Source organism: Galleria mellonella, unplaced genomic scaffold (assembly GCF_026898425.1).
Source record: "Galleria mellonella isolate WM207_F2 unplaced genomic scaffold, CSIRO_AGI_GalMel_v1 utg59, whole genome shotgun sequence".
Lineage (NCBI taxonomy): Eukaryota > Metazoa > Arthropoda > Insecta > Lepidoptera > Pyralidae > Galleria > Galleria mellonella.
The window spans coordinates 1058487-1085958 of NW_026442125.1; the positions used below are offsets into that span (position 1 = coordinate 1058487).

The window sequence follows — 27472 nt, forward strand, 5'->3', positions numbered from 1 at the left end:
CTTTCAAACCGAAACACAGTCATGCAAACACAACTGCTTCACGGTAGAAACACGAATAAGAGGAACAGAGGTACCCAAGGAATCGACTTTTGTACAAAGTCTCCCTCTGGTAAAGTCTCCCTCAGCCTACCAAGCGTGGCAACTACTAGCAAAAGTCCCCAATAGGGGAAGGCTTATGTTCAGCAGTGGCCAGTTAACGGCTGATATAATGATGATGATTCTTTTCAAAAGATAACAGCACAATAATTATAAGAAAATAAAAATTTCAATAAATAGAACGACTGCTAAATACTTCGGAACATGCAAAAATCATATAATATTGTTCAAAAATCATATCTGCCAACTTTTAAATGAATTAAATGAAGTCATTAGCTGCAGGGAAATTTGAATTCGTGATCTACGCAAGCGAAACAATATGCCTTGTCATTGGAACTCGAATTCATCAGCATATTAAATTGGTAACCCAAACTACAATTAGATACGCTGCACACCTATGTTTGGTAAATCATAACACGAAGTGGAATCGAGGCTTACTGACTTAGCGGTGGATTAACCGGTAATCCAGCGTCCGAGGTATTTATTTGTCGAAGCGAATACTTTGAATGTTATCAGCTTATAATTTTTTTTTCTAGTTATCATATTTATTTATTCAGATAGAGGTTATTATGATTTCTGTCTCTGGAGAAATAATAAACAGTATTGTCAGACAGCCGCTCATGATTAAGGATCACGAATCGATCCCGAAACTATTCGAGCTTTCTTGATCTAATTACACATAAGTTAAACTGGTAATTATTACATTAAAAATAAATTAAACTTATATTAAATAAATTTAAAAAAAAAGCTGAGTATATTTTTAAAGTGTTTAAAGGGTATAAATATAATCACAGCATCCTGGAATCGATATCCATTCGAGCGGCTTCTAATTATGCTCGAGCACGTCGAAAGGATTTTATCCACGTTCCGTTGAGAAGAATAGAGCTAGCAAAACAGGCTCCTCTTCCACTGACATTGACTCTGCTTAACAGTGTCACGAGCCAGTATCTGGACTTGGATATATTTACTTATAAACTTGTCGAGTTTCGCAGAATGGCAAAAAAATATTTAGAAAATGAATCCAATAAATTATCAGGATTGACTGGAAGAAATTTTTTTTATACAACTTAGAATGGTAAACAAGCTGAAGACCCACCTGATGGAAAGTAGTAACCGTCGCCTATACACATGAGCAGTATCATGTGTATAGGACATAACAGAGTATACTGTTTCGCAAATGATATCCCCTGTACCCTGTAAATTCACGCCTGGAAGAAATCCCTTTAAGGGATAAGTTCGCCTGTGTAAATTTTTGCTGTAACCTAACGTCTATATTATAAATGAATATATAAAAGTATATAAATAAAATAAAATAAATAAATAAATAATAAAACTAAATGTTATTATGTTTTTATACGTTGTGATTATTAAGATAGTAAATAAGGAAGCTGTCAAGCATCTTTAGTGGTAAATATATAATAAATAAAAAAATATTTAAAGTGATTAAAAAGGTGATAAAAAATATATGTCAAACAGAATATGAAATAAAAATGTTTACCAAGTGTATTTAAATAAAAATGATTTAAAAAAAAATAATATAGAAAAATGTGTGTCCAAAAAAAAACCGACTTCAATAGTGTCAAAGACAGTTATTTTGATGTAAAAAAAAAACTAAAATAGTCACTCAATTTTGATAAAAATTTTATGAGTCAATCTGTAAGCATATCCTTTCATATAAAACAATTTTTCAAATCGGTTTAGAACTGATGGAGTTTAAGGTAAAAAACATAAAAAATATAACCGATTGAGAAACGCCTTCTTTTTTAAGTCGATTGAAAATACAAATATGTATATAAAAGAAGCTGGCTGGCCAAGCTGCCAATAATAATTCGAATAGATAATTTTCACTTTAAATCTAGTATACATATTGGTATTATTATAAATAGTAAAAAGCCTAATAATAGTAAAAAAAAATAGTGTTACGGTAGAACAATTAGATAGTTAGTATTTTGGAAGTCACAGTAAGAAATTTTAAAAACTTTTTAGAATCTTTTAATATTTTAGAGACACCTGCACCCTTACACATATCAACAGCTGAGGCGGCTCCTGTTACCAACAAAATGTAGTGTATTTTTTTCATATTGTTGTTCTTTTAACTGCAATTATTGTTTTTATTGTTGTTGGTAATGAAGTATCCTTTATTACCAACAACTATGTTTCTATCTACGAGTCTTTTTTTTATACCACTGAGGTGGCAAACAAGCGTACGGCCCGCCTGATGGTAAGCGGTTAACGTAGCCTATGAACGCCTGCAATACCAGAGGTATTACGCGCGCATTGCCGACCCTGAAGAAACCTCTTTACCCCCCTTTTGAAGAACCCCATGCTGTAGTCTCTTGGGAAAACCTCGGCAGGGAGCTCATTCCATAACCTGAGTGTTCGTGGGAGAAAACATCTCTGAAACCGCATTGTACGCGACCATTTAGGCTATCTATCAAAAATGTGGCGAAAAACTAACAACTATTTTACAATCTCGAATTAACTCCGCTCTTATTTGAATATATTTTGATTAAATTTGAAACATTGTGTATGTAATTTACGTAACACTCTTCTCCGTGTGTTTTAATTAACAACTAAACTTAATTAAGTTTCGTATGCCCTTTAATTGCGAACGTTTCTTGTTGAAGGCGGCAGTTAGAAAAACTTGATTTATTATAAATTGAAGTTCTAATTTCATGAAGAGTTGAGTAGCAATTTAGATTCAATTAATATTCGTAATTGTTATTAGCGTTTCTATCAGAGCCATTGTTACTAATTAATATTTTAGTATACAAACTATTGTATTGTCAATTAATTTGTTTTGTTTGATCAATAATATACTTTCAATTTGTGTTAGCTTTAGTAATTTGTCGATTCGTTGAAAACTTATTTGGGTTGTTTATTTTGACTAGGCTGTTCAGTCAGTGACTTCGTTCACTTGTTTGGAATATTATATATTGATTGGAATGAAAAGTAGATTGTTTAGATTTTGAATTCAAATGGTCATGGTCGCCCATGGTCACCCACAATACCAAAGCATTGCAGGTGTGCTGCCGGCCTTTTAAAAAGGAATATGCTCTTTTCTTGAAGGTTATGTTGTCGTATCGGTTCGGAAATACTGCTGCTGGAAGTTGATTCCAAAGAGTGGTTGTGCGTGGGAGAAAGTGCCTTGGAAAACGCACAGTGGAGGACCGCCACTCGTCCAGATGGTTGGAATGAAATTTTATTTTATGTCGGGTTGTACGATGATGAAAATCAGCAGCAGAAGCAAAAGACATTTTACATTTTTACATATAGTAACATCGCTCCTTATATATGGTAACATAGCTCCTTCTGTCAACTGATAGCGGAGAAAAAGTGCACGTCTATCTTTGGACAGCATGTTTTAAATACAAATTAATTCAATAAAGGTCAGATTTTTTATTTATGTGATTTCACAACGATATCCAGCGACCTGGGACCGAAGAAACTGGAAGCTAGTACGCGCATGGTTTTAATGGTGAGTACCATCATATATTGTGACATTTTATTCATTTTAAAATAAGAATAGTGAGATTATTAATAATAATAATAATAAATATTTATTTCACTCTTTGTTACAATATAGTTTGAAGTCCCTAACTCCCGAGGTAGGTATGAAAAAACCTGTGTTTCAGGAGTAAGTGCCCTCTTCCATATGTTGTTGTTTTACATTTTTAGTGAAACATTATTAAATATATCACCATTGTATTGAATATACAATAAAATATAATCGTAATAATTGAAAATTATGTGAAATTCTAAATTCGAAATGAACAGCAGTTCATTCGTCAAAAGCGCCATCTAGCTGTAGTCGTAAACTGCAACAAATTGATTCAACCAAATATGTTCCGTGATAAGCGACATTCATGCATTAGGAAATTTATTAAGCAAATGAAGTGGAATTTTAGCTGATTGTAAATGTTGATGTTTTGTACTGTTATCACTGACTTACCTTATCTTTGCGTACAGGGTCAGATCATACTTCGACCTGCATTTTAATACAAAATCTTCGTGTTTCTTAATTATAAATTACAATATGATAGAGATGAGAAACCTTACTTTATCACCTTGTAAACCTTATTCACGATTTTCTGGCCACTTCCACTTGTCCCTACTAACGTTTCCCCACGGGGGGGGGGGGGGGGTTGCGTAAGAGTAATAATAATAATAGATTTATTATCTCTTCATAATCCATCACAGTAAAATACAACGAAATATGTTTATATTAAAGTAATCAAATTAATGTTGACCAAATAGGCGACGTGCTGAAGAAGGGCCAAATTAAAAGTACCCGTAGCCGGCGAGCGTGTATGAAAAGATTGATGAATGTGGTAGAAGCGAAAGAGGTTTGTTTGAATCGAAGCATTTAGCGTTCCATTGTTTCTGTCTACCTTAATGGGAGACAGGCGTGACAGATATGTATGTATGTATGTAATCAAATTATAAATTGAGTGACTGGTGCCTGAGATAGGCATAAGAATATATGGGCCTCAGTCCGCAGGGTTACATACTATGTACTTGTAATGTAGTAAATGTAATCAATGTAATAAATATAATTTGTTGGAAGAAATCATTTATTTTAATTTAGGGTTTTTTTATGCAACTTAGAATGGCAAACAAGCTGACGGCCCACGTGATGGAAAGTGGTAACCGTCGCCTACAGACATGAGCATGAGTACCATGGACATAACAGAGAGACATAACATACTGTTTCGCCTAGATACCCTCATACGTTGCCATTCCTGAGGATTCAGGTGTTATTCCTCTCTCTTTTCATTTAAGAGTTTCCTCTTGTTACTGCAACTAATTCATGCATCTTCCTTCAGCCAGTTCAATCTCAGGCCGTATCCTTGACCTCCTAGTTATTCCTCTGTACCCTGTAAATTCGCTGCCATATCCCACCCTTAAAACCGAAACACAGCCATGCAAACATAACTGCTTCATGATAAAAACATGAATGGGACAGTGGTATCCAAGCAAACGACTTTTGTACAAAGTCTCCCTCAGGTTTAGGTCTGGGAGTTACGTGTGTGTGTGCGCATGTTCGTGTCTGTGCATGCGCGTATGCGTGTGTTTGTGTGTGCGCGTGTCTCTCTCTGTGTGTTTTTGTCTATGTACGTAATTATTATATAACTGGATGTTAACTTTTTACAGGTGTTCTTATGTCAGTTAATTGATAATTGAGTGTGATTTTATTATTTAGGTAACTACTCTTATCTTGAAAACATAAAAAAATTAAAAAATGCATTTTGTGTTAAAATACTGTTCTCATTGTCTCTACCAACGTTTCCCCACTGTAGGGTAACAGTGGAATTTTATTGCACCTATCTCCACTGATAGAAATGAACGGAAATTCATTTTCACTTAGCTCTACCGAGCTCTTTTTGTTTACAGGTGCACTTCTGTACATAAATAAATATTTATTCCTACGCATACTTGTATCAAGTTTTCCATAATCCGGACTTGGATATATTGACTTGTAAACTTGTCGGGTTTCGCAGAATGGCAATAAATTATTTAGAAACTGTACAGTAAATAACGTTTATTATGTTTTATATATTGTGATCCCTATGGAAGCGAATTGGGAAACTGTGAAGCTTCCTAGTTGGTAAATATAATAAATAAATAAATTTTAGATCCTTATTGCAACGTGCGTGGCGTGCGTGGCGTGCGTGCGTACTTGAGTGCGTACGAGCATGAGTGCGTATGTGCGTGCATGCGTTCATGCGTAACTGCGTCCGTGCGTTTATGCGTGCGTGCGAAGGTGTTTTTGTCCGTGGGAGTATTGGTTACATATTAACGTAATGTTTTACTAAATACATGGTTAAATTAAAATTATTGACAAGCTTTTTCAGATTTTCATACTGAAACGTACTGTCTTGTTTATCTGTCTTCGGTCGTACAATCTTGAGCTTCGATGGTAGAAGCTGACCGCTTATGTATTTAAATGCGTGCTAATGATTTTTCTCTCTCTACTTACTACTTCATGTACATGATAAGCGCGCGTGTGTGTGTGTGTGTGTGCGGGAGCGCGCGCGTGTGTGTGTGTTTGCGTGTGCACGCATGTGTGTACATGTGTTTATGCACGTATGAAATATTAATATACATGGTTTTATTTAATACTTTGTCCATCATGAAACATCAAAAATTAGACGTCTAAATATTGTATCGTCAAATCACGCTTAATATTCATAGGCATACTTTTTTAGGATTCACAGGTGTTATTTTAAAATTTATTCTGAGCTCACATCCACGGAATTAGCATTAGATTAGTTTGAAACAGCTTTATAGGGTGTTACACACCCACCTACCGTCCTAATGGGACAACTGTGTTTAATTCCACAGACCTTTTCCACTTTTTTATCTTACCAACCCCCGTCAGCTCTGTCAACCGCAAGGGTTAAGGATCGCAAGTTGAAGAGTCATTTTGCTTGCGGTAGTCCATTTTTAAGTTAAGGAAGTTCACAATCCATCTTTATTTTAACCAACTTTAAAACACGATGCTGTTCTTTTTTAAATTGTATTTTTTTTTTTGAGAAAGACATAGACTATGTTTTATCATGTTCAGAGAACATATCGAGGTCACATGGACGAATTCGCAGATAAAGGCTAGCATGTAATAATGTAAAAATAACTTTGCGTTTATACAGTTTTCATTTTACGGAAATGGCCATAGAATTCAGGAAGTATTGAAATAAATATTCGGTGGTCCCCGCTTCTGTGAAATTTCGTAGTCAGAAATTTTTAAACCTAATATCGAATGTAAAAATATAAAATTATACAGGAACAACAGGAGAATACAGGCCCCCCACTATTGGAAGGCTTTACCAGTTGTTGCCATGCTTGGCTGACTGGCTGGCGAGGCACCAGTGAGGGATTATAGGTGACGATGAAAGTAAATCCACTAGCCCATCGTGATGAATTGCTCTACAATTTTGCAAATTAATCACGATGGTTTCCAGGGGGAACCGCGTGGAGGTCGACCTGATAGGGTATATTGCTGGCAATAGGTCAATTAGACCCCATTACTAACAATATATTTTCCCCCCTGAAAAGACAGGTCAGTTGTCCCATTATGACGATTCCACTAGAATTAATCACGACGGTTTCTAGGGGGAACCGTGTGGAGGGCGACCTGATTGGGTGAATTGCTCGCAATGTGCCAATTAGATGCCATTGCTAAAAATCCATTTCGCCCCTAAGTATATATATTAAGGAATCTAATCTGGGTTAATCCTAAAAGCATTAAACTATGTTAAAAATAATTAGGCTTAGTTGCTTAGATCCTAGCATAAGAGCTTCTGTAGGTAGTTAATCCACACTCAAAGAATCCATTATAGTGGCTGTCGGGAAGGCAACTTCTTATATCGTAAATAATCTTTATAACACACGAATATATTTTATAAGCAGCCAACGATATAATCTTCTTAGTAACATGTTACGTACTTTGTGTAAATCCAGTATAAATCTCCGTGTGTTGCGAGCTGCGGCGTATACTTTAATTACGCTGTCGGTGTTGCCAGACGCAAATTTTTATTTTTACCCATATGTCAAATGTTTTTTCTTCAAATCCATACGATTTGCTTTTATCACACATTATACTAGGTGCTAACTGTCCATTGCTAACTCTGTAGGCCTTCCCATAAGAAGGGTTTTGCCAGTAGTTTTCACGCTTGGCAGACGGCTCAACAACCGCAGTTAGGTTTTGGTTATGTTTTCAAAAGGACGCTGCGATCCCATCTCTAGACCATTAAATTCCCTTAGTTGCTTCTTACGATATTTACGAAAAAGTAAGAAGTGTCCTATTCTATGCCGGGACCACACGACAAGATTTCCGTTACTTTTCCTCAATCACAAACTTGTATCGCAAATTTTTTGCCACTACGATATTCGTAATTGTAAGGACGAAAAAAACATGCTCTCATATCTGTTTTGTTCAATCAAATATTTTATGTATCGTGACAACTGCCAAAACTGCTAAAAAATTTACCCAAATTACTTCAAGTCCATTTTACTTTTCTCCAAAAGTTTCTCCAAAATTTTCATTACCCAAAAATCTCGAAACAGAAAATTTTTTACCCAAAATGGCAAAAAAATACTCAGTCTGGCAACATTGTACGCTGAATTAACCCGTTGAAAAATCAACGCTGTTTGTGAAGCTCTTTTCTTGTTTGTGGTTAGCGAGATGGTAACTTTAGTGTGAAAAACAATTTTTTCTACAAGCAAATTTTGCTGCATACAAACAAGGTTGCTGTATTAAAAAAAAATACTTTAATCGTAATAAAATGAATATTGACTAGTAGCAAAAATGCTCTGCTAACGAACTCAAATGATAATCATTCGATAATAAGAGCATATTTCTTTTTAAAAGGCCGGGCAGCACACCTGCAATGCCGTTGGTGTTGTGGGTGATCATGAGCGGCGGTAGTCACTTACCATCAGGTGAGCCGCATGTTTGTTTGCCCCCTGGGTTGTAAAAAAAAACTTACGGAGTTATGAGGTAACAAACATAAAAAAAGTATAACCAAATATAAATCTTCCATCTTTTTGAAGTCAATTGAAAACTGACGATTATTTTATGCAATATTTATTAATATATTCATATGCTATGCCCTTCCAGGGTTCATGTCAATACTGTACCTAAGTATTTGATACTTAAGATCTATATTGTTATAACATGAAAAGTCAGTAAATGATTGAATTGAATTGAATTTTATTATGATTTAATATAAAAAATAAGATTACAAATTAAATGTTGCTATTTATTAGTCTCTATTACACCAAGTATCATCTAATAAAAGTACTAGATTATTTTTTTTAATATAATTTAAAATAGTTTCTTGCTCTCTTGAAAGGTAGCGATTTTGAATTATACCGTTTCTTACTAGAGGCACAAAATTTTTCTCAAACGCCGTCAATTGTGAAAACTCATTACATCTGACGTTTTCGTGCACGCAAAAATGTCCTGTGTGGCTCGTTCACTAAATGAATGATTCGATTCCCCCAGTGTGAGTTTCGGCGCGGTAAAAACAGGGCCAAGTCCCTAGCGGGTGCTTTGCTATGGTTTCAATTATGGCCCAAGTTAATATTATGCAAAAGTTGTGATGTTAGGTAGTGAGGCCATGTTTTTAATGAATTTCGTATATTTTTATTTCATTCCACTTTAATATTTCGATTGATATTACATGCAGACTGTTTAGAGTACTTCATAATAAACAAAAAACAAAAAAACAATGTTTATTAAAAATACATGTTTACGATTTTTTATTAATTTATTTTTATTTTGGTATATATTAAAATACGTCTACAAGGCAGATCGCCTTGTAGACCTGATGGTTGCCTGATGGTTTTTCTACCAGTCAACCGTTACGCTAAACAGGGAGAGTAAATGGCAGTGCATTGGTTTAATTACTTTTGTATCAATTTTCTTTCAAAGATACTTGTTCCTAAAATATTAAATAAATATAGGATAAGAAATTAATAATATTTTTATATAATTATATATATATATATATATATACATATAAATAAAAAAAAAATCAAATCAATACGAGTATTTACTTTCTGATTTCAAACGTTTCAGAAATAATTCTCTTCAACACATAATAAGTATATCTATATACTTGTCTATCTTCACACATAGTCCTTTTCGGGATATCCAGAGAGAAAACGGTGACTTTATAGTTTTTATTCTTATTAGTTTTTAGAAGAGAAGACGATAAAGATAGAAAGAAATATTTTTATTCAAGTGAACTTAGATTTAAGCATTTTGTAAATAGTATATTTTTCATTTTTTAATAGTAATTATTATTTTATCTTATTTCATCGCCCATTCGGAATGCAATTACAGGCAAGAAAAACAGGTAAAAACTCAGTTGTTACTATTTTAAAAAGTTTAATTACTAAAATTAAGGTGTGAACACAAACAACTTGGCAGTATCAGATCATAAAATTTAAAATACTAAAATAATATTAAAGACAATTTTATATATATATATATATATATATATATATATATATATATATATATATATATATATATATATATATATATATAATATATGTATAATATATATATATGTATAATATACATATATATATATATATATATATATATATATATATATATATATATATATGTAATATATTTGATTTATTATATATCATATATAGATTGCCTTGTTCCAGTTTATAATAGACCATTTTTCTTTCTCGTGATTGTCGTAAAAGACGATTAAGGAAACTTAATTGTTAAGGAATGGGCAGCAGCGCCTCTCTTAAAACATCTCCAAGGCCTAATTACGGCTACCAACCCGCCTGCCAAGCATGGCAACTATTGGCAAAATCCCGACACAGAGAGAAACCTCTGTCCAGCAGTGGACAATTAACGGCTGATATAGTATGGTATGGTCAATGAATGTAGGTTGCTCAGGACCATTCTTTATGGCAGTCTATGGGGGAGACTTATGTCCAGCAATGGACGGGTAATGGCTGAATAGAATGAATGAATGGTATGGTATATACAGATATTAAAAGTAAAGATTATACAAACAAACAACTGTATAACTATATAGTTTTTAGTAACAGAAGTTCATAATTACTCAGTAATTGTTACTGTCCTTCATAAATCAAGCACAAGACACCCCCTAGTGATTACCAACTTCGTCCTGTTGAGTGTCTCTTGATGCGGCCACGGCACATGTAAATGAGTTGAATACGAAAATATTAACCCGTCGGGGATGGCTTGGAGTGAAGTTAGTGGTCAAAATACGTAGAAATAAATCTAATGGAAGTGATAGTTGTTAGGAGCAACTATGCTTAGGTAATGCAACCTCTTTATTAGTTTTGTACTCGTATAAAACACTGTTTTGACAGTTTATGTAAAATTAAAAATAATATAATTGTCTAATATGGAAAAAAAAATGCAGATTTTTATTTAAAAATGAATAAAAATACGTTGATGGTACAAAAAATGGTCCTTCAAGCCGGATAGATGACTTAGTGGTTATCGTTTTAAGTTATATGATAGACTTTTTCTCTCTATATCGTATATACGATGTTTCTATGCATATTTTTGACTTCTAATGTACTCACTGTCACTTCTTCTGTAAAAGTTTTTTTTATAAAAGTTTATTATGTAAAGGCTTAAGTCCCGATTGTGTATTTAAAATACAGTTATATTAATTAAAAAAACTACAAAAACTATTTTGATAAAATTTGTAACAGGTCTATTTGAAAGTATGAAAAAGAATTTTCATAATCTTTTTATAAACGACTAACGTATGAGATACATATATAATGAGGTAACAAATATAAAAAAAACCAATCGAATTGAAAATTTCTCTTTTTTAAGTCGATTGAAAATTAATAATAAATACAATGATTTTTATCGAAGCGCTAAACACATAATAATTATAATCAAATAAAAGTATTCGTAACTAAATTAGACAAACCACGCTCTGCTACCATGTTGGATGTTTAATTCTCTTCTGAGTTCACTAAAGTTTGGTTCATTTGATTACCATTAACATTTGAAGTTTCTTGCTCTAGTCTAGATTCTGTCAGAACTGAACTGGAATTAGTACTCCGAGATTCGCTTCCATGCTTCTTTAATTGCGTTTTTACATACAAAATACAAATGTTTTATAAAACACCAATTTACAAATGTTATTTATAATTTTTCTTCACCAATTGAAGCCTTATTCATGTTATTTTATGTATATTTGTAAATTCGTATAGTAAAAATTAACAAAAGTTATATTTTTCATAACAAGATTACAATTTTTGCTCAGAGCTCTCATTTTTCGCAGATTTGTCTTTCATGCATTTTCAGTAACATCGCTTCACTTCCATACATGAACATGTTTTGTGAAACAATAAATTACAAAAGTTGTTATGTTGTTTTGAACAACAAAACAACTTTTGTAAATTATTACAAGAACAGAAAAAAAACATTTGCAGAACGTTTACAGATTCTCTCTTAAAATGGTGGTAAGACTATAGAAATAAATCTAGTTACGAATGCCACGTGAATATGGCATACGGACGAAATATGACCGGGCCGATCTCGCCAATATCCGAGCGAACTGACACTGGCAGGGGCTCGGTGCGATTTATTAAACCGTACCTATCAATTTTGAGCGTTAGTTTCCACGCAACGTTATTTCTTTCTTTCTAAATTAATATTCTGCTGTACTATGACAAAGGAAGGTATTTTATCATGGTACTAAAGTGGTAGGGAAGACGTCACTTGTCACATTTTTGTTTCTTGTTTAAATGGACGACATGGGATGCTAACTTAGTTATGTTATTGTTAATTTTTTTTTATACAACTTAGAATGGCAAACAAGCTGCCGGCCCACCTGATGGAAAGTGGAACCGTCGCCTATAGACATGAGTAGTACCATAGACATAACAGAGTATACTGTTTCGGCCATGATACCCCCCATGTGTTGTCATTCCTGAGAACTCAGGTGTTATTCCTCTGTACCCAGTAAATTCACGCCATATCCCACCCTTCAAACCGAAACACAGCCATGCAAACAAAACTGCTTCACGGTTGAAACACGAATGGGACAGAGGTACCCAAGCAATCGACTTATGTACAAAGTCTCCCTCTGGTAATGCTGGTAGGATACAATACTTATGAAAGACGAAGATAGCTCAGTTAGCTCATCGTGACGAATTCATAAATTAACATTCATTAATGGTTTCTAGAAGACTTCGAATAAGTCGAAATGCTAGCAATGTGCTGTTAGTCCCCTTACTAACAATCACTCTCCCGTAGTAACTGACAAAAAGTGAAAATGAATTCAGGTCAGTAAGCACATCGTGACGAATTCACCAAGAATGCGATGGGATGCGAGAATGCGATCTGATAATATATATCAGGCCCCTCTCCCTTGAACCTTGGCTGTTTTAAATAGATGATAATGGAATAGTAATCACACCTGCACTATCGGTATATACTGGCGTAGCATCAGTTAGTTAGTTTACCAAAGGGAGACTTTGTACAAAAGTCAATTGCTTAGGTACCTCTGTCCCATTCGTGTTTCAACCGTAAAGCAGTTGTGTTTGCATAGCTGTGTTTCGGTTTGAAGGGTGGGATATGGCGTGAATTTACTGGGTACGGAGGAATAACATCCGAGTCCTCAGGAATGGCAACGCATGGGGGGTACCATGGGCAAAACAGTACTCTGTTATGTCCATGGTACTGCTCATGTCTATAGGCGACGGTTACCACTTTCCATCAGGTGGGCCGTCAGCTTGTTTGCCATTCTAAGTTGTATAAAAAAAGAAAAAAAAAAGTTTGTGTTAATAGACAACAATAAAGTCAGTTCAGTTGATCCATAGTGACGAATTCACCAAGAGTAAACCGCGGTGTTTTCCAAATGACAATCGCGCGAAATTTAACCTGATCGTAAACCCCGTTACTAGACATCCTCTTCCTTCTTTTATCTCGAGGAGTTGGTATGTATGGTCTTGAATATCACCGATTTCTTTAATGTATGATGATGGAATGATACGGAATGATGGGGAAGAATGGTTCTTGAGAGGCCACCGCGTACGGATAAACGCAGTGTAGGACGACTCCCCACTACATGGAGTGACGACCTAAAATGCTTTGCAGGCAGCCAGTGTGTGCAGATGGCTCGGTACTGTTCTTTATGGCAGTCTATGGGGGAGGCTTATGTCCAGCAGTGGACGGATAATGGCTGAAATGAAATTAATGGAATGATAACCCCACCTGCGCTATAAGTATACGCTAAAGGGGCACCAGTGAGGGATGATAGATGAGAATGAAAAGGCAGGTTAGTTAGCCCATCGTGATGAATACACCTGGAATGCAGTGCGATGGTTTCCTGAGGGAACTACGTGGAAGTCGACCTGATACCCTGATCGGTAGTAATAATTAAGTATGGGTCAGTTTCCACTATAATTTATATCTATGGCTTTCGACGTCCCATTCACAATACGGTGGCATAATGCGTCTCATGCATATTCAGCGTGCATTTTTTGCACATTATGAAGTTTAACACAGCTCTTTACAAAGGAATTGCAGTTTGGTGTTTTCAGTATTTTAAACAATGGAATATTAAACAATGGCTTATTAACGGATATTGTAAATATTTATTTTGACATATTGTTGAAAAGGATTTACATATTTATTTATTTATTTATTTATATTCTTTTGTAGTTCCACTTTTAAGACATTAAGGTTATACCAAAAATGTACATAGGCGAACATATACCTTAAAAGGATTTCTTTTAGTCAACCTTGAGAATCCGAAAGGAGAAAGTATCTATAGGGTTTGTATATAAAGCACAACATATATGGTGCAAAAATAATATGAAAAATAACAAACAATATTATTGGCAACTATAGATAATAACAGAGTATAGGTAAATAAAAATATAAATAAATATATGTGTAAACATAGATTAACTATTACACATATGTTATAAATAAATCAACAGTCAATGTATTGTAAAATACTTTCAAGATATGAACGGTTTGCGCCAATCTGTTTTCATTTAAGAGCAAATTTCAAAGGCTTGGTTTGGTTTTACATATTTAATTTAATATATATAATAAATTTAATGGACGGTAAATTATTTAGGCAATAATTAGCGGTTGGATTTTGTTTCAGATGGAAAGAGAACATTATATATACTAATATTATAAAGAGAGAAAAAATTGTGTATAATAGGCAAATTTTTGATACTTTAAGTTAGTTTAATAAATGTTTCGCGTAATTTCTACTTATTTTTTTTATAATGTATAACATATCACTTGATGATAATGCAGCTTTCTATAGGTGAAAGAATTTCGTAAAATTTTTAAAATCAATGTACAAACAAATAAATAAATATACAAAAATCAAATCTTTCTTTTTTATAATATTAGTATATATAGGTGACTTATTTGTGTACTAAATTCTATTTAAATCCTTTAAGTCATTTAACCCTTCTTTGCATAATGGTGGAAAATTCCATCATAACATCGAATGCGAAAAAATTATATAAAAGAACAATTTCACTTTAATTTGATCGTGTCTGGATGCCTTTTTAATGTCCATTGCAGAAAAAAAAAAACACTTTTATTTTTTTAGTCTTTTAATTTTGAACATGAATTATATCACCTTGATTTATTACACCAATAAAAAAATCATGCAAAGAAGGGTTAAGCATAAATAAGTTATAAACATTTAAACACCTTAACAAAATTTCACATTTATAAGTAGGACAGCGGTAGGATTAGCGAGAATAAGAAGAGCAACGTTGTTCCCTTTAAAAGCTGGCCATTTTCCGATCTAACCATTCAATAAAGGCGTGTCGCACACTGTTGGATGTTGAAAAATGTCCGAATCTACGGGAGGAAGCGGCATAGTAGGGCAATCAATCAGGGGAGAAATTGAGACCGTTCCAAACGTTTGTAAGTGACAAGACAGAAGCGGTAAAATGATATATAATAATTACTGGCTTTTCCACGCGATTTTGTTCGCGTGAGTCGAATATGTTCAATGATTGAGATAAAAAGGGACATCAGAGGGAGACTTCGTACAAAAGTGGTTTGTTTGCGCACCTCTGTTCCATTCGTGTTTCTACCGTGAAGCAGTTGTGTTTGCATGGCTGTGTTTTAGTTTGAAGGGTTTGATGGCAGTGAATTTACAAGGAGGAATAATTCTTGAGTCCTCAGGAATGACAATGAGGGGGGGGGGGGTATTATAGGCGAAAAAGTATACTCTGTTATGTCTATAGGCGACGGTTACCACTTTCCATTAGGTGGGCCGTCAGCTTGTTTGCCATTCTGAGTCTGAGAGGAACGCTACTGCCCATACCCTGATCATTAAGTTCCCTTAGTTGCCTGTTACGACACCCACGGAAAAGGAAGGGGTGATCCTTTCTATTCTGAGACCACACGGCCGCGTCCAAGCATGCAATAGTTATAATCCTAAACTGCGACATATCGCCTCCACTCATTTCATCGATTATGAACATTTATTATATTTTATTAATTTACCTACTTCCAAAATCCAATACTCAATTGCGGGCAAAGCCTAATGTACAAATATAATGATAGAATTGTCCGTAACTACCAAACGTTGGGATACAATGAGTTTTAACGAGAGATATGCTCTTGAAAAAGGACTGTATATTTTTACGAAATAATAAGACGGTCGCTGCTAGTGGTAGAGAACAAATATAATAATGAAAAGAGTCAATGACATTGTCAGATATCAAAAAATAAAATAAAAATATAAAATTTAAAAATATTCTCTAAAAAGGTGCGTTCTGCACATGCTCCCCTATATTTTAACGAGAGATATGCTCTTGAAAAAGGACTGTATATTTTTACGAAATAATAAGACGGTCGCTGCTAGTGGTAGAGAACAAATATAATAATGAAAAGAGTCAATGACATTGTCAGATATTAAAAAACAAAATAAAAATATAAAATTTAAAAATATTCTCTAAAAAGGTGCGTTCTGCACATGCTCCCCTCTTAAACAGATGGGAACAACCCTTTTAACAGGTCTACGAATTACGCCTGCCTGGGTATCGATGTCTACGACCCGTGTCACGCCGTCCCTACCTGGGTACAAAGTCGTAACTAGGCCTTTAGGCCAAGTACCTCTTGGTAACGTTCCGTCCACGACTACGACGACGTCTCCAACTGAAATTTGTGGCACTTGTCCTACAAATCTTCGTGGTGATAGTGTGGGCAAATACTCTGTAATCCAACGCTTCCAAAAGTGGTCAGCCATACGCAGTGCTCTTCTCCAACCAGATCTACTGCACATGTCACTGTCGTTTAAGTTGGCTGGAATAGGACGACCTGAGGAGTAGCCTAATATAAAATGAGATGGTGTCAGGGCTTCAGGATATTGTGGATCACACGCGACGTGCGTTAGGGGCCGTGAGTTTACCAATGCTTCTGCCTCGCAAAGTAGGGTGATGAATATTTCATCGGTGGGCGATCTTGTATTGTTGCCTAAAGTTACTTTTAATGCTGTCTTTACAGACTTCACGAGCCTTTCCCATGATCCTCCCATGAAAGGAGCTGATGGAGGGATGAATTTCCATTTGATCATTTCACCCGCAGCAAAATCGGACATCGCTTCTGAATATAAGGCTCGAAGCTCTCTATTCGCGCCCACAAAACTGGTTCCATTATCAGAATGGATTTCTGAAGGTGTGCCACGGCGAGCTATAAATCGTCTTAGAGCCATTATTGCTGCATCTGATGAAAGCGAGTGGACGATCTCAAGATGGATTGCGCGAATGGTCAAGCACGTAAATAAGGCCACATAACGTTTCTCTCTCCTTCGACCAACTGCTACTGTTACAGGACCGAAATAATCTAGTCCCACAAACGAAAAAGGTCTACAATGGTGGGCAAGTCTGGCCTTTGGAAGGTTGCCCATAGGTGGTTGGAAAGTAGTAGATCTAGGAACCTTACAAAATTGACAGTTATATGCGACTGACCTCACAGTGCTCCTAAGGTTTATTATCCAATATATTTGCCGCAGTTCGTTCACGACCATTTCTGTGTTAGCATGAGCCGCCTTGCGATGTTAGCGTAATACAAGTAACCGAACAGCAGGATTCTTTCCATCGAGTAATATTGGATACTTCGTATCTTCTTGTATTCCAGAGACAGCTACAATGCGTGTTGATAGACGTAAAACGGAATTTTTATCAATAATAGCTGGCAGTTTCGATAACCTACTACGGTGTGACACGGGTAAACCGTTTTGCATACATTTGATGTCTTGTGAGAAAGAATCTAATTGACTTTTACGTAGCACATGAATTTCTGCCAAATGTAAGTCTTCCGCGGTAAGTGTGCTACGTATTGTATTGCGTTGTCGATCAACGTTTGAGTTGGATAGCGGACGAAAGGAAAAAATGTGGCCTTCTACTTTATGAATGAGTTCTATATTCAGGCCTTTTTTTCTTAATGAAGTAAGACGTAACAATGACAGGTAACGATGAGCATATGCTGTGGCATGAATTAAACGAGTCCACGAACTAAAACGTTGTGCATCCGCTGAAATTGGTATATTCGACTCAATTTCGTTAATGAGATGTATGTGAGTCTCGGGTGCATTAGTATGGATGGTTTGATTATGGGAAACAGTAGGTTCCTTAGGCCAATCAGAAGTTAGAAGAAATTCAGGTCCTTTTATCCAGCGTGAGTCTGAAGTTAAAGGGCCTCGCCTTAAACGTGTTGAATCATCGGCAACATTATAAGCGGTTGGAACCCAGTGCCACTCACTAACATCTGAAAGTTCTATTATCTCACCTACTCTATGAGCTACAAATGTCTTGTACGATCGTGCATCATTACGAAGCCAACCCAAAACGTTCATCGAATCGCACCAAAATGTGCGCTTAAGTGGTTTAAATTTGACTGCTTCTACGATGGTTGTAGCTAGACGTGCGGCTATTAATGCAGCTTGCAACTCTAATCTAGGAATACTAGATGGTTTTAAAGGCGCTACACGTGACTTGCTATAGATCAATGTAAGTTGTACGTCTCCATTAGGATAAACGAAGCGCCAATATGCCACCGCTGCGTAAGCCTGAGCGCTGGCATCGGCAAAGACGTGCAACTCTATTTGATTTGGTTTCAACCTATGAAAGTTATAACAGCGCGGTATTTTTATCTCGGCGGTAATAATTAAATCTTGAAACCATTCCTTCCAGGCTATGCGTTCAGAAGGAGGGAGCTCCGTGTCCCAATCCAAATTCATACGCCAAACGTTTTGAAATAAAATACGACCGCGAATAACAACTGGAGCGAGGATTCCTAATGGATCGAAGACTCGCATAATTAAAGACAATATAATACGTTTAGTAAGCGAACTAGGCAAAGTTTCTTGTTTACTTTTAATAGAAGTGTTAAAGCCTATTAGGTCGCTAGATGGGTGCCAGTATAATCCTAGAGCGCGGACGCATGGTGTAGATGACGGAAAATTCGCTAAGTTTAGATTAATATTAGATACCGATTCTGATAAAAGATGATTTGGCAATAGACGGAGCGCTTTAGGGTCATTAGATACCCATCCACGCATCTCTAAGCCTGCGCGCGCATGAATGTTGACAATATCTGCCGCCAACTGAGCTGCTTCATCACTAGAATCTACTGAACCGATATAATCATCCATGTAAGTATCGTATATAATACCATGAACCGCGTCGGGATATTGATCTTTAAACTCTAGAGCATTTTTATTTTTCATATATATAGCTGTAAAGGGACTAGAAACTGCTCCGAAGATCATTGACGACATTCTATAGGATTGTATAGGTTCAGTAGGGCTGTCGCGCCAAAGAAATTTTTGAGCATCTCTATCATGTTCGATAATTTTGAACCTAGGGAACATTTCCTTAATATCTGCAGTCATAGCTACTTTACCCTCTCTAAAACGAAGTAAAATGTCGAGTAGAGATTGCAATAAATCTGGACCCGTAAGTAAAAGTGAATTTAAGCTAACACCTTTGATTTTTGCGGCAGCATCGTGTACTACTCGAAGTTTTGCCGGTTTATTGGGGTTTATTATGCCAAAATGAGGTAAAAACCAACATACAGAATTAGAAGAAGGTTCATTTTGACATTTCTCGGCATAATCTTTAGTAACGAGATCGTGAATATTTTGTTTATAACGCTCAGCATAAGTAGGATCACTGATCATTTTCTTTTCAAGACTTAAAAAACGCGATAAAGCAAGAGGATAGCTGTTAGGAATGACAGGATTATTAGATTTCCATAATAAACCGACTTCGAATCTACCGCACGGAAGACGATTAGCTGTACGTTCTAAAATTTCAATAGCGCGTTCATTATCTGCACTACGCGGTTCTTTCTTAGTAATTCCTATCGAATCCAACTTGTAATAATTTTTTATAAGATTTTCCAATAAATCTGTCTTGTTAAAATCTGTTTCATTACACTGAACATGATTCACTAAATCAACTGGACTAGTTTTACTACTACTAAAACCGAATAAAACCCAACCAAGAGCAGTGTTAATTGCAGCTGGTTGCGTTCTGGTACCTTTCCGTATGGATTGCGGTATGGTAAGATGCCAGTTATCAATTCCGATCACAATTTTTGGTTATGCATTCTCATAACATAAATAGGAAGCCAAATCGGAAAGGTAAGAAAATTTACTAATATCTTGGGGACAGACAGACTGTTTAGCTAATTGTAAATCTTTTATAGAACGAGCCTGCTTGACTTGATACGTCTTATCAACCTCTAATATTAAAATCTACATACTCTATTTCTGTATGTTTTGATAACCCGCCGACACATTTTAAAAGAGATTTGACAGTAGGTCCTCGGGCTCCAATTTTTGCAGCGAGCTCCGAGTCTATAAAAGTAGCGGTTGACCCATCATCTAACAAAGCGTAAGTATTCACACTACCACGTGGGCCAGAGATTTCAACAGCTATAATTTTTAAAAAAGGTCGATAATATGGATGTTGAACATTGCATAATGGAAGTGAGTTACTGGCATGAGCTATAAAATCAGTCGTTTGTTTGCATGATGATTCATCAGAACCTTCAAGTTCTCCAGATTGAGGAGTGGAAGATGATTCACCATGTTCAACCTCACTTTCAACCACATGAGCAATATGTAATAGTTTATGGTGTCTAGAATTGCATTTTTTATTGTTGCAGATTTCCTTAGAAATATTACAACTTTTATAATTATGTGAACCTTTTCTAAGACACTTATGACAAAGTTTTTTCTCATTAACAAATTTCCATCTGTCATCAACTGACAATGTCTTAAAATTATTACAATGAGATAAGCTATGATCGTCATTACAAAAATAGCATATCTTTTTATTGTGAGATGTTACACTAGATGATTGTTCATGTGTTTCAGATTGAAAAATGTATGGAACAATGGACGTGGATGGTTTGTTAATTGCAACCGAACGAATTTTATTGCTTCGATTGTAATAAATAGGTTCATTGAGGAGACCAAACTTGAGCTGTAGATCCACCTCTTGAGTGAGGAAGGAGGCTAAGAGCTCGAGTCTAGTTACCTCTTGATGGAAATGAGACGCTGCAAAGTCAGCCCAACGTGTCCGTAATAGAGGTGTGAGTTTACTAAGAATAGATTGAAAAAGTTCTGGCGATTCTAAATAACATCGTTGTTCTAAGAGTTTCATTACTTCTACTGAATTACGAACACGACAAGCGAACTTATGAAGGTCACTACAATCGATGTTGACCTTTGGCAGAGAACGCATCATTGCCACTTCTTGTAAAACAATTAGTTCAGGCCTACCAAACCTTGTTGCTAATGCTTGTATTACCTGAGTAGAGTCTTGAGCGGAGACTAACAGCACTGCTACAGCATTATGTGCCTCTCCCCGCAGCGCCATATTGATACGTGTTAGGTTGTCCGAGTCAGAATGTCTTGATTTCGTGTTGTCATATACACGTTTGAAGGTTAACCAATCTAAAGGCTTGCCATCAAAAAAAGGTAGACGACCATCTCCAAATTTTATGTTGTGTTGACTTTCTTTTGAAAGTGATGTAATTGCTTCTGCTAACAAAGCTATATCACTTGGAGTTTTATTAATAGTGGAGGAAACCGGTTTGATTTTAGTCGCACTGGAACTGGCCCTCGCCGGGCTTGTGCAAACATCGAAATTATTAGCCACATTAGATTCTTTTAGGATAGGCCGAAGATATTGAGTATCTGTGGTAGTCACAGGGTTAAAGCTATTGTTCGATATTTGTAAATGTGCCGCTAATGCCGCAGAACAATTGCTATTAGTAGTAGGTTTACTACAGGAGGTATTAATTTTAATGTTCTGCGGTTGCTCATTTACTTCCACTGAGGGTATAGCCTCTAGACATGTGTCTAACCATTTTCGTACCTCTCTGTTAGAGATGTGACTTGAACGATTACTACGGGTACGTATACTACCTCTCTCCTCCAAGGCGGCGATACGTGCTTGTTTTTGTAGTTCTAAAGCGGCGCGCTCTTATTCCAATACCATGCGCTCCTGCTCCCGAACCAAAAGCTCGCGCTCTTTGGCACGCTCCAATGCAACGCGCTCCAGCATCGCAATTTTTTTAGCATAATCCGCTTCTATTTCTAAGGTACGACTCCTTACAGTAGTTGAAGACCCTGAAACGGAACTAGCGGCGCCGCTGGGAATTCCAACGAACTGAGCGACAGCAGTTGGTGTGGAGCTGGTAGGGCTTCCGTGTTGAACGGTAGAAAATTGGCCTTGCTCCATACTTGCTGCGTTCGCTTTTTTAACTGATCGCGTCTCTACCACCATGGTTTTATTATTAGCGAGAGGACCAATATTTTAACGAGAGATATGCTCTTGAAAAAGGACTGTATATTTTTACGAAATAATAAGACGGTCGCTGCTAGTGGTAGAGAACAAATATAATAATGAAAAGAGTCAATGACATTGTCAGATATCAAAAAACAAAATAAAAATATAAAATTTAAAAATATTCTCTAAAAAGGTGCGTTCTGCACAATGAGTGCTGTGCAACTATGTTTGTCCAACATTCAGAAAATAGGATAAAACCGGAGTTAACGAGGTAGGTTTATGTACAAAATATGATGTTACAGCGTATGATTTGAGTTAAACAACATTTGACTCTAATCTGTGATACCCAATATCGAATCTCAATGAAAATGATTTTTAAATTTTTGTTTATGGGTATTTAAAAATGATCGTCGTTGTTTAAATCTATTTAAATCTGTGATTTTTAATCGACTTCAAAAAGAAGATTCTCAATTCGGTTGTATATATTTTTTTCCATTTGTTACCTCATAACTTCATCAGTTGTAAACCGATTTGGAAAATTCTTTATTTGAAAATATATACTTACATATTGGCCGAATAGAAATGTTTGTCTTTTCGATTCTGTGGTTTAGTTTTTAAATCAGAGTAACAGGTTTTGCCACAAATGAATTTACAATTTACAGGGTACAAAGGAAGGAGAACAGGAGAAGAAGGAGGAGAACACCTGAGTCCTTAGGAATAGCAACGCATGGGAGGTATCATGGGCGAAACAGTATACTCTGTTATGTCCATGGCACTGCTCCTATCTATAGGCGACAGTTACCACTTTTCATCAGGTGGGTCCTCAGTTTGCCATTCTAAATTGCATAAAAAAATGGAAGTCGGTTCTATTCGTGGAGTACGTGATTGTAACTCCATTTGCACTACAGAAGGCACGTAACTCTGTAGTGTGGTAAACCATATCAGAGGGCTTCGTGTTTAACGAAGTGGCTGAAATCTGTACGTATACCTGAAGCGACTTATGAAAGTGTATATATTAAGAGAAGAATATGCTTTCAAGGGAATCTGTATAGATACTATTGTTACTTGATTTCATCAAGTTATCATTCAAAATATTTTTATACCAAAAAGGTGGTAAGTAAGTATATAGCTAGTCTAACGGTAAAAAGTTACTGTAGCTTTTCGACGTCTAAAACACCAGAGATGTCGGGTGCTTGTTACCCATTTTGAAGAAAACTAAATATTAATCTACGTAGATTAAAAAATACTGCAATTATGGACTTGAAAAAACTCGTCTTTTTAAATCCTTCGATAAGCCGCTAATAAGGATGTCGTATTAGCCTAAAATCACAAGAATAATATTCCTTTAAAGCCAAGTCTGTTTTTAACTAGAGTATTCATCAATCTGCCGGCCGAGCCTCACTTGATGGATGACAGAAAAAATACGTTCATGACTTGTTCCGTCCGAGTCAGCACCCGGCCCATCTTTCAGACATTTCCGCCTGATAGTCAGCTATTAGTAACGCAAATATTTTATTCTTTCTCCAGAATAAACTTATCTACATCGATTATGTCAAACAAGGCATAATTAACTGACTTTGGGACCTTTTGGAATGGAATGGAATCGTCTAAAATATCCGTAAATAGATTAAAAAGCTTCAAAGGGACAAGACTCTGAATTAGCCTGCATTTTGATGTATCTACCATATACTATGCCATATCTTTTCTAACACTCATAATAAATTAGCTTCCTGGTTTTTTTTTTTTTTTTTATATACCACGGAGTTGGCAAACAAGTCTATAGTCTGTCTGATGATAAACGATTACTATAGCATATGGACACCTGGAACATTAGGGAGTCACATGCGCATTGCCAACGCTAAAGAAAATTTAATACATCATTTTTGAAGAATCCCATACTGTAGTCTCTAAGGAAAGCCAACGTCTGAGAATAACCTCAAATACAGGAGGGAAAAGATTGTTAATAATGTGGACCATCAATCCTGTTGCTAACAATATCAGGTCGACTTCCCCGTGGGCCCCCTAGAAACCATCGTGCTGAATTCCATGTATATTTGTCATGATGGGCCAACTGACCTGCCTTTTCGTTTTCGCCTATCATCTCTTACTAGTGTCCCGTCAGCGTATACTATTAGCACAGGCGGGGTTATCATTCCATTATCATCTATTAAAAAAAAACCTCAAATGCGTTAATCAATGAATGCAGGTGGCTCAAGACCGTTCTTTATGGCAGTCTACGAGGGAGCTCTAGATTCAGTAAAGGACAGAATAGCTGTTACAAGGATGATGATGATGATGATGATAATGTGCCATGTTATCGTAAATGATCTATAACAATAAATATCTATAATGATATTTGTGTCGTAATATGTAGATCGACGCATTTTGGTGTGCATGCTTCATCTATACTTATAATAAATCTGTAGAGACATCAATTATGTACTTGAAATATATTTCCAAACAAAATAATTATCGGGGGGTGATTAGTTAGATTAGATCGATACTGATGCCAAAAATGCAATCAGTAAAATTTTTGTCTGTCTGTCTGTCTGTATGTTTGTTATAGAAACAAAAACTACTAGACGGATTTTAACGAAACTTGGTACAATTATTCTTCATACTCTTGGGCAGGTTATAGTATACTTATGTGTCTGTTACATCAAAACCACTGAACCGCGAGGAAGGACATAGGCTACTTATTTTACGAAAAACGACGGAAACGCGGACGAAGTCGCTGGCAACAGCTAGTATTAAATAATAATTTATTCTTCATTTCCTATATTATTATAATATACAAAACGTGAAGTAATAAAATAATTATTTATCGCTACCAATTTTTATATCAATAAGAAATAACGAGTGCGCTCTCTGAGGTACAAGCTTAACGCAAGACAATCTAAAATACGACATTCGACTTTATCGTCCTGTAAATAAAGTTAATTTTATTCTGAAGCAAATAATGTGACAAATTCTATAACGTATTAATATATTACATTACATCGAACTCGTGAAACTGGTGAATTTAAGCGTATGTAATGGAAAAGCAAAAATTATCCATTGATACGGCCATGAAAACTCGACAAACATCGTTCCGTGCATGTTCCAGTTTGGAGGAATTGAATTGAACGGCATTTTTAAGCGGCTTCCGAACGGAGGAGTTTTCTAAATTCGAATGTATTTTATTTTTTACGGCTATATTACGCGATTATGTCGTCAATTCTGAAGCGATATTGATAATTATTCTTTTGCAATCGATACTGATTTGCAATAAACGCTTTGTTGTGTTTACCCATTTGTGTTGATACCGCATCAATTTTTTTGAATATTGGTCGCTGTTGCTTAACTTTTGGAAGTGAAAATTGCTTTTTATTGAATAAACTTGTATGCATTCGGTTTAACCTTCACGTTTACCTATATTCTATGACCAACAATAAGATTACTAGTAACGAGAACTAACAGCTCCATTGCTGGTAACAGGTACCTTAACAGATAACCGCCCACATGGTTCCCAAGAGAATTATAGTGATTATTTTGTCACGATGAGTAACTGAGCTGAGTTCATCAGAATTGATATATGAAATATCATTATATATTATATATTTGTTTATGTATTCTAAATATCAATAGTTGTAGCATTTCAGCTACCCACTAACGACATGCTTTCTAACTGTATTGGGTTAACTGGAAGAGATATCTGTCAGAGGTAAGTCCACTTTTACTCACAATATTTATAAATGAATTAATATATATATATATATATATATATATATACATATATATGTATGTATGTATGTATGTATATGTATGTATATATAAGATAGAGTTAGAAATAGTGTGATTAGAGAGTGTGTAAAAGTGTGGACTGCAAGACGATGTAGTGACAAAAATCAAAAAAGAAATGTTGCGTTGGTTTGGTCATTTGGAGAGGATGGATGAAAGAAGAATTACGAAAGAGATTTATCGAGCAAAAATGAATGGAGATGTCAGTAGGGGCCGCCCTAGACGGACGTATGTCGGCCAAATAGACGACGTGCTGAAAAAGGGCCAAATTAAAAGTACCCGTAACCGGCGAGCATGTATGAAAAGATTGTTGAATATGGAAGAAGCGAAAGAGGTTTGTTTGAATCGAAGCATTTGGCGTTCCATTGTTTCTGCCTACCCTAATGGGAGAGGTGACCGATATGTATGTATGTATGTATATATATCAATTCTCACTGATTCCCCGCTAGTATAAATCGATATCATTATTATTTGTTTTAAATTATTTTAGTTTTTCCATTTATTTGCTCATTATTCCTGTCTACGGTGGACTGGTAGATAACACCATATAGTGTTAAGTCCGCCATTTACACTAAGCGTATTAAAGTTTAATGAATAAATACATTTTATAATTACCAGGTGTTTTTGTTTTGTGACTTGAACAAGGAGTAGCCACAAATTAAGTGCTTACAAAAATATACAATTAAATAAAATTAAGATATCTCAAAAGATGTTTTATTTAAAATATATATTTCATTTTAAATAAAATATACAGAATTACACTGAGAAATATATTAATTAGGAGGTTTTTATATACCCACTTGACATCAAAGCTTTTGTTAAATTAATCACAAACGAAAACATTCGATAACAATCACCACCTATTAAAATGAACAATTACGTTTCGTTTACTGCCATTTTCCTATAGGAGTATTATAAACACGCTAGAAGTGACATGTTATTTGAAAAAGAAAAATATTAGAATGTAACCAAACATGTCGATTTCATATATAAACGGCTGTAGTTATTGTGATGAAGTTTTACATTATATTTCGATAAATATGTGTCACCATAATAAACTATAAATTTAAAATACCAAAGGAGTATATTATTTCATTATTGTCAAAATGTATTTATATAGTCGAATAGAGTGACTACTCGACAATAGATGGCGTTAAATTAAAAAAATGTCAAAATGCAATGCAAACGTGAAAGTATTATTGTTATAAAAAGCATAGAGCATATTTTAGATATAAAGTTACCAAATACAAATTTGTCGATGCTATAATGA

At 35.4% G+C, this 27472-nt stretch overlaps 2 protein-coding genes across 2 annotated transcripts; both read right to left on the minus strand.

Moving 5' to 3' along the window:
- Nucleotides 1-16571: 16571 nt before the first annotated feature.
- On the minus strand, nt 16572-17645 carry LOC128201751 (uncharacterized). The gene has a single exon (XM_052899620.1). It carries the CDS (start codon nt 17643-17645, stop codon nt 16572-16574), a length of 1074 nt encoding a protein of 357 aa, XP_052755580.1.
- Nucleotides 17646-17675: 30 nt separating this feature from the next.
- Nucleotides 17676-22000, minus strand: LOC128201752 (uncharacterized). Its single transcript, XM_052899621.1, has 4 exons — nt 21961-22000; nt 21107-21878; nt 20622-20764; nt 17676-20044 (listed from the first exon to the last, which is right to left on the minus strand). The coding sequence occupies exons 1-4, from the start codon at nt 21998-22000 to the stop codon at nt 17676-17678; spliced, it is 3324 nt and encodes a 1107-aa protein (XP_052755581.1).
- Between the last annotated feature and the right edge of the window lie 5472 nt (nt 22001-27472).

Bases quoted from the DNA above. Each gene is read 5' to 3' on its own strand.
- LOC128201751 (XM_052899620.1), bottom strand. From the start codon at position 17,645: ATGGTCGTGAACGAACTGCGGCAAATATATTGGATAATAAACCTTAGG.
- LOC128201752 (XM_052899621.1), bottom strand. From the start codon at position 22,000: ATGGTTAGACACATGTCTAGAGGCTATACCCTCAGTGGAA. The intron at 20,765-21,106 runs GTTTGGTCTCCT...ATGCAATTCTAG, and splicing joins GAGGTGGATCTACAGCTCAA to ACACCATAAACTATTACATA. The intron at 20,045-20,621 runs GTAACTCACTTC...GTAATGAAACAG, and splicing joins TGATTTTATAGCTCATGCCA to ATTTTAACAAGACAGATTTA.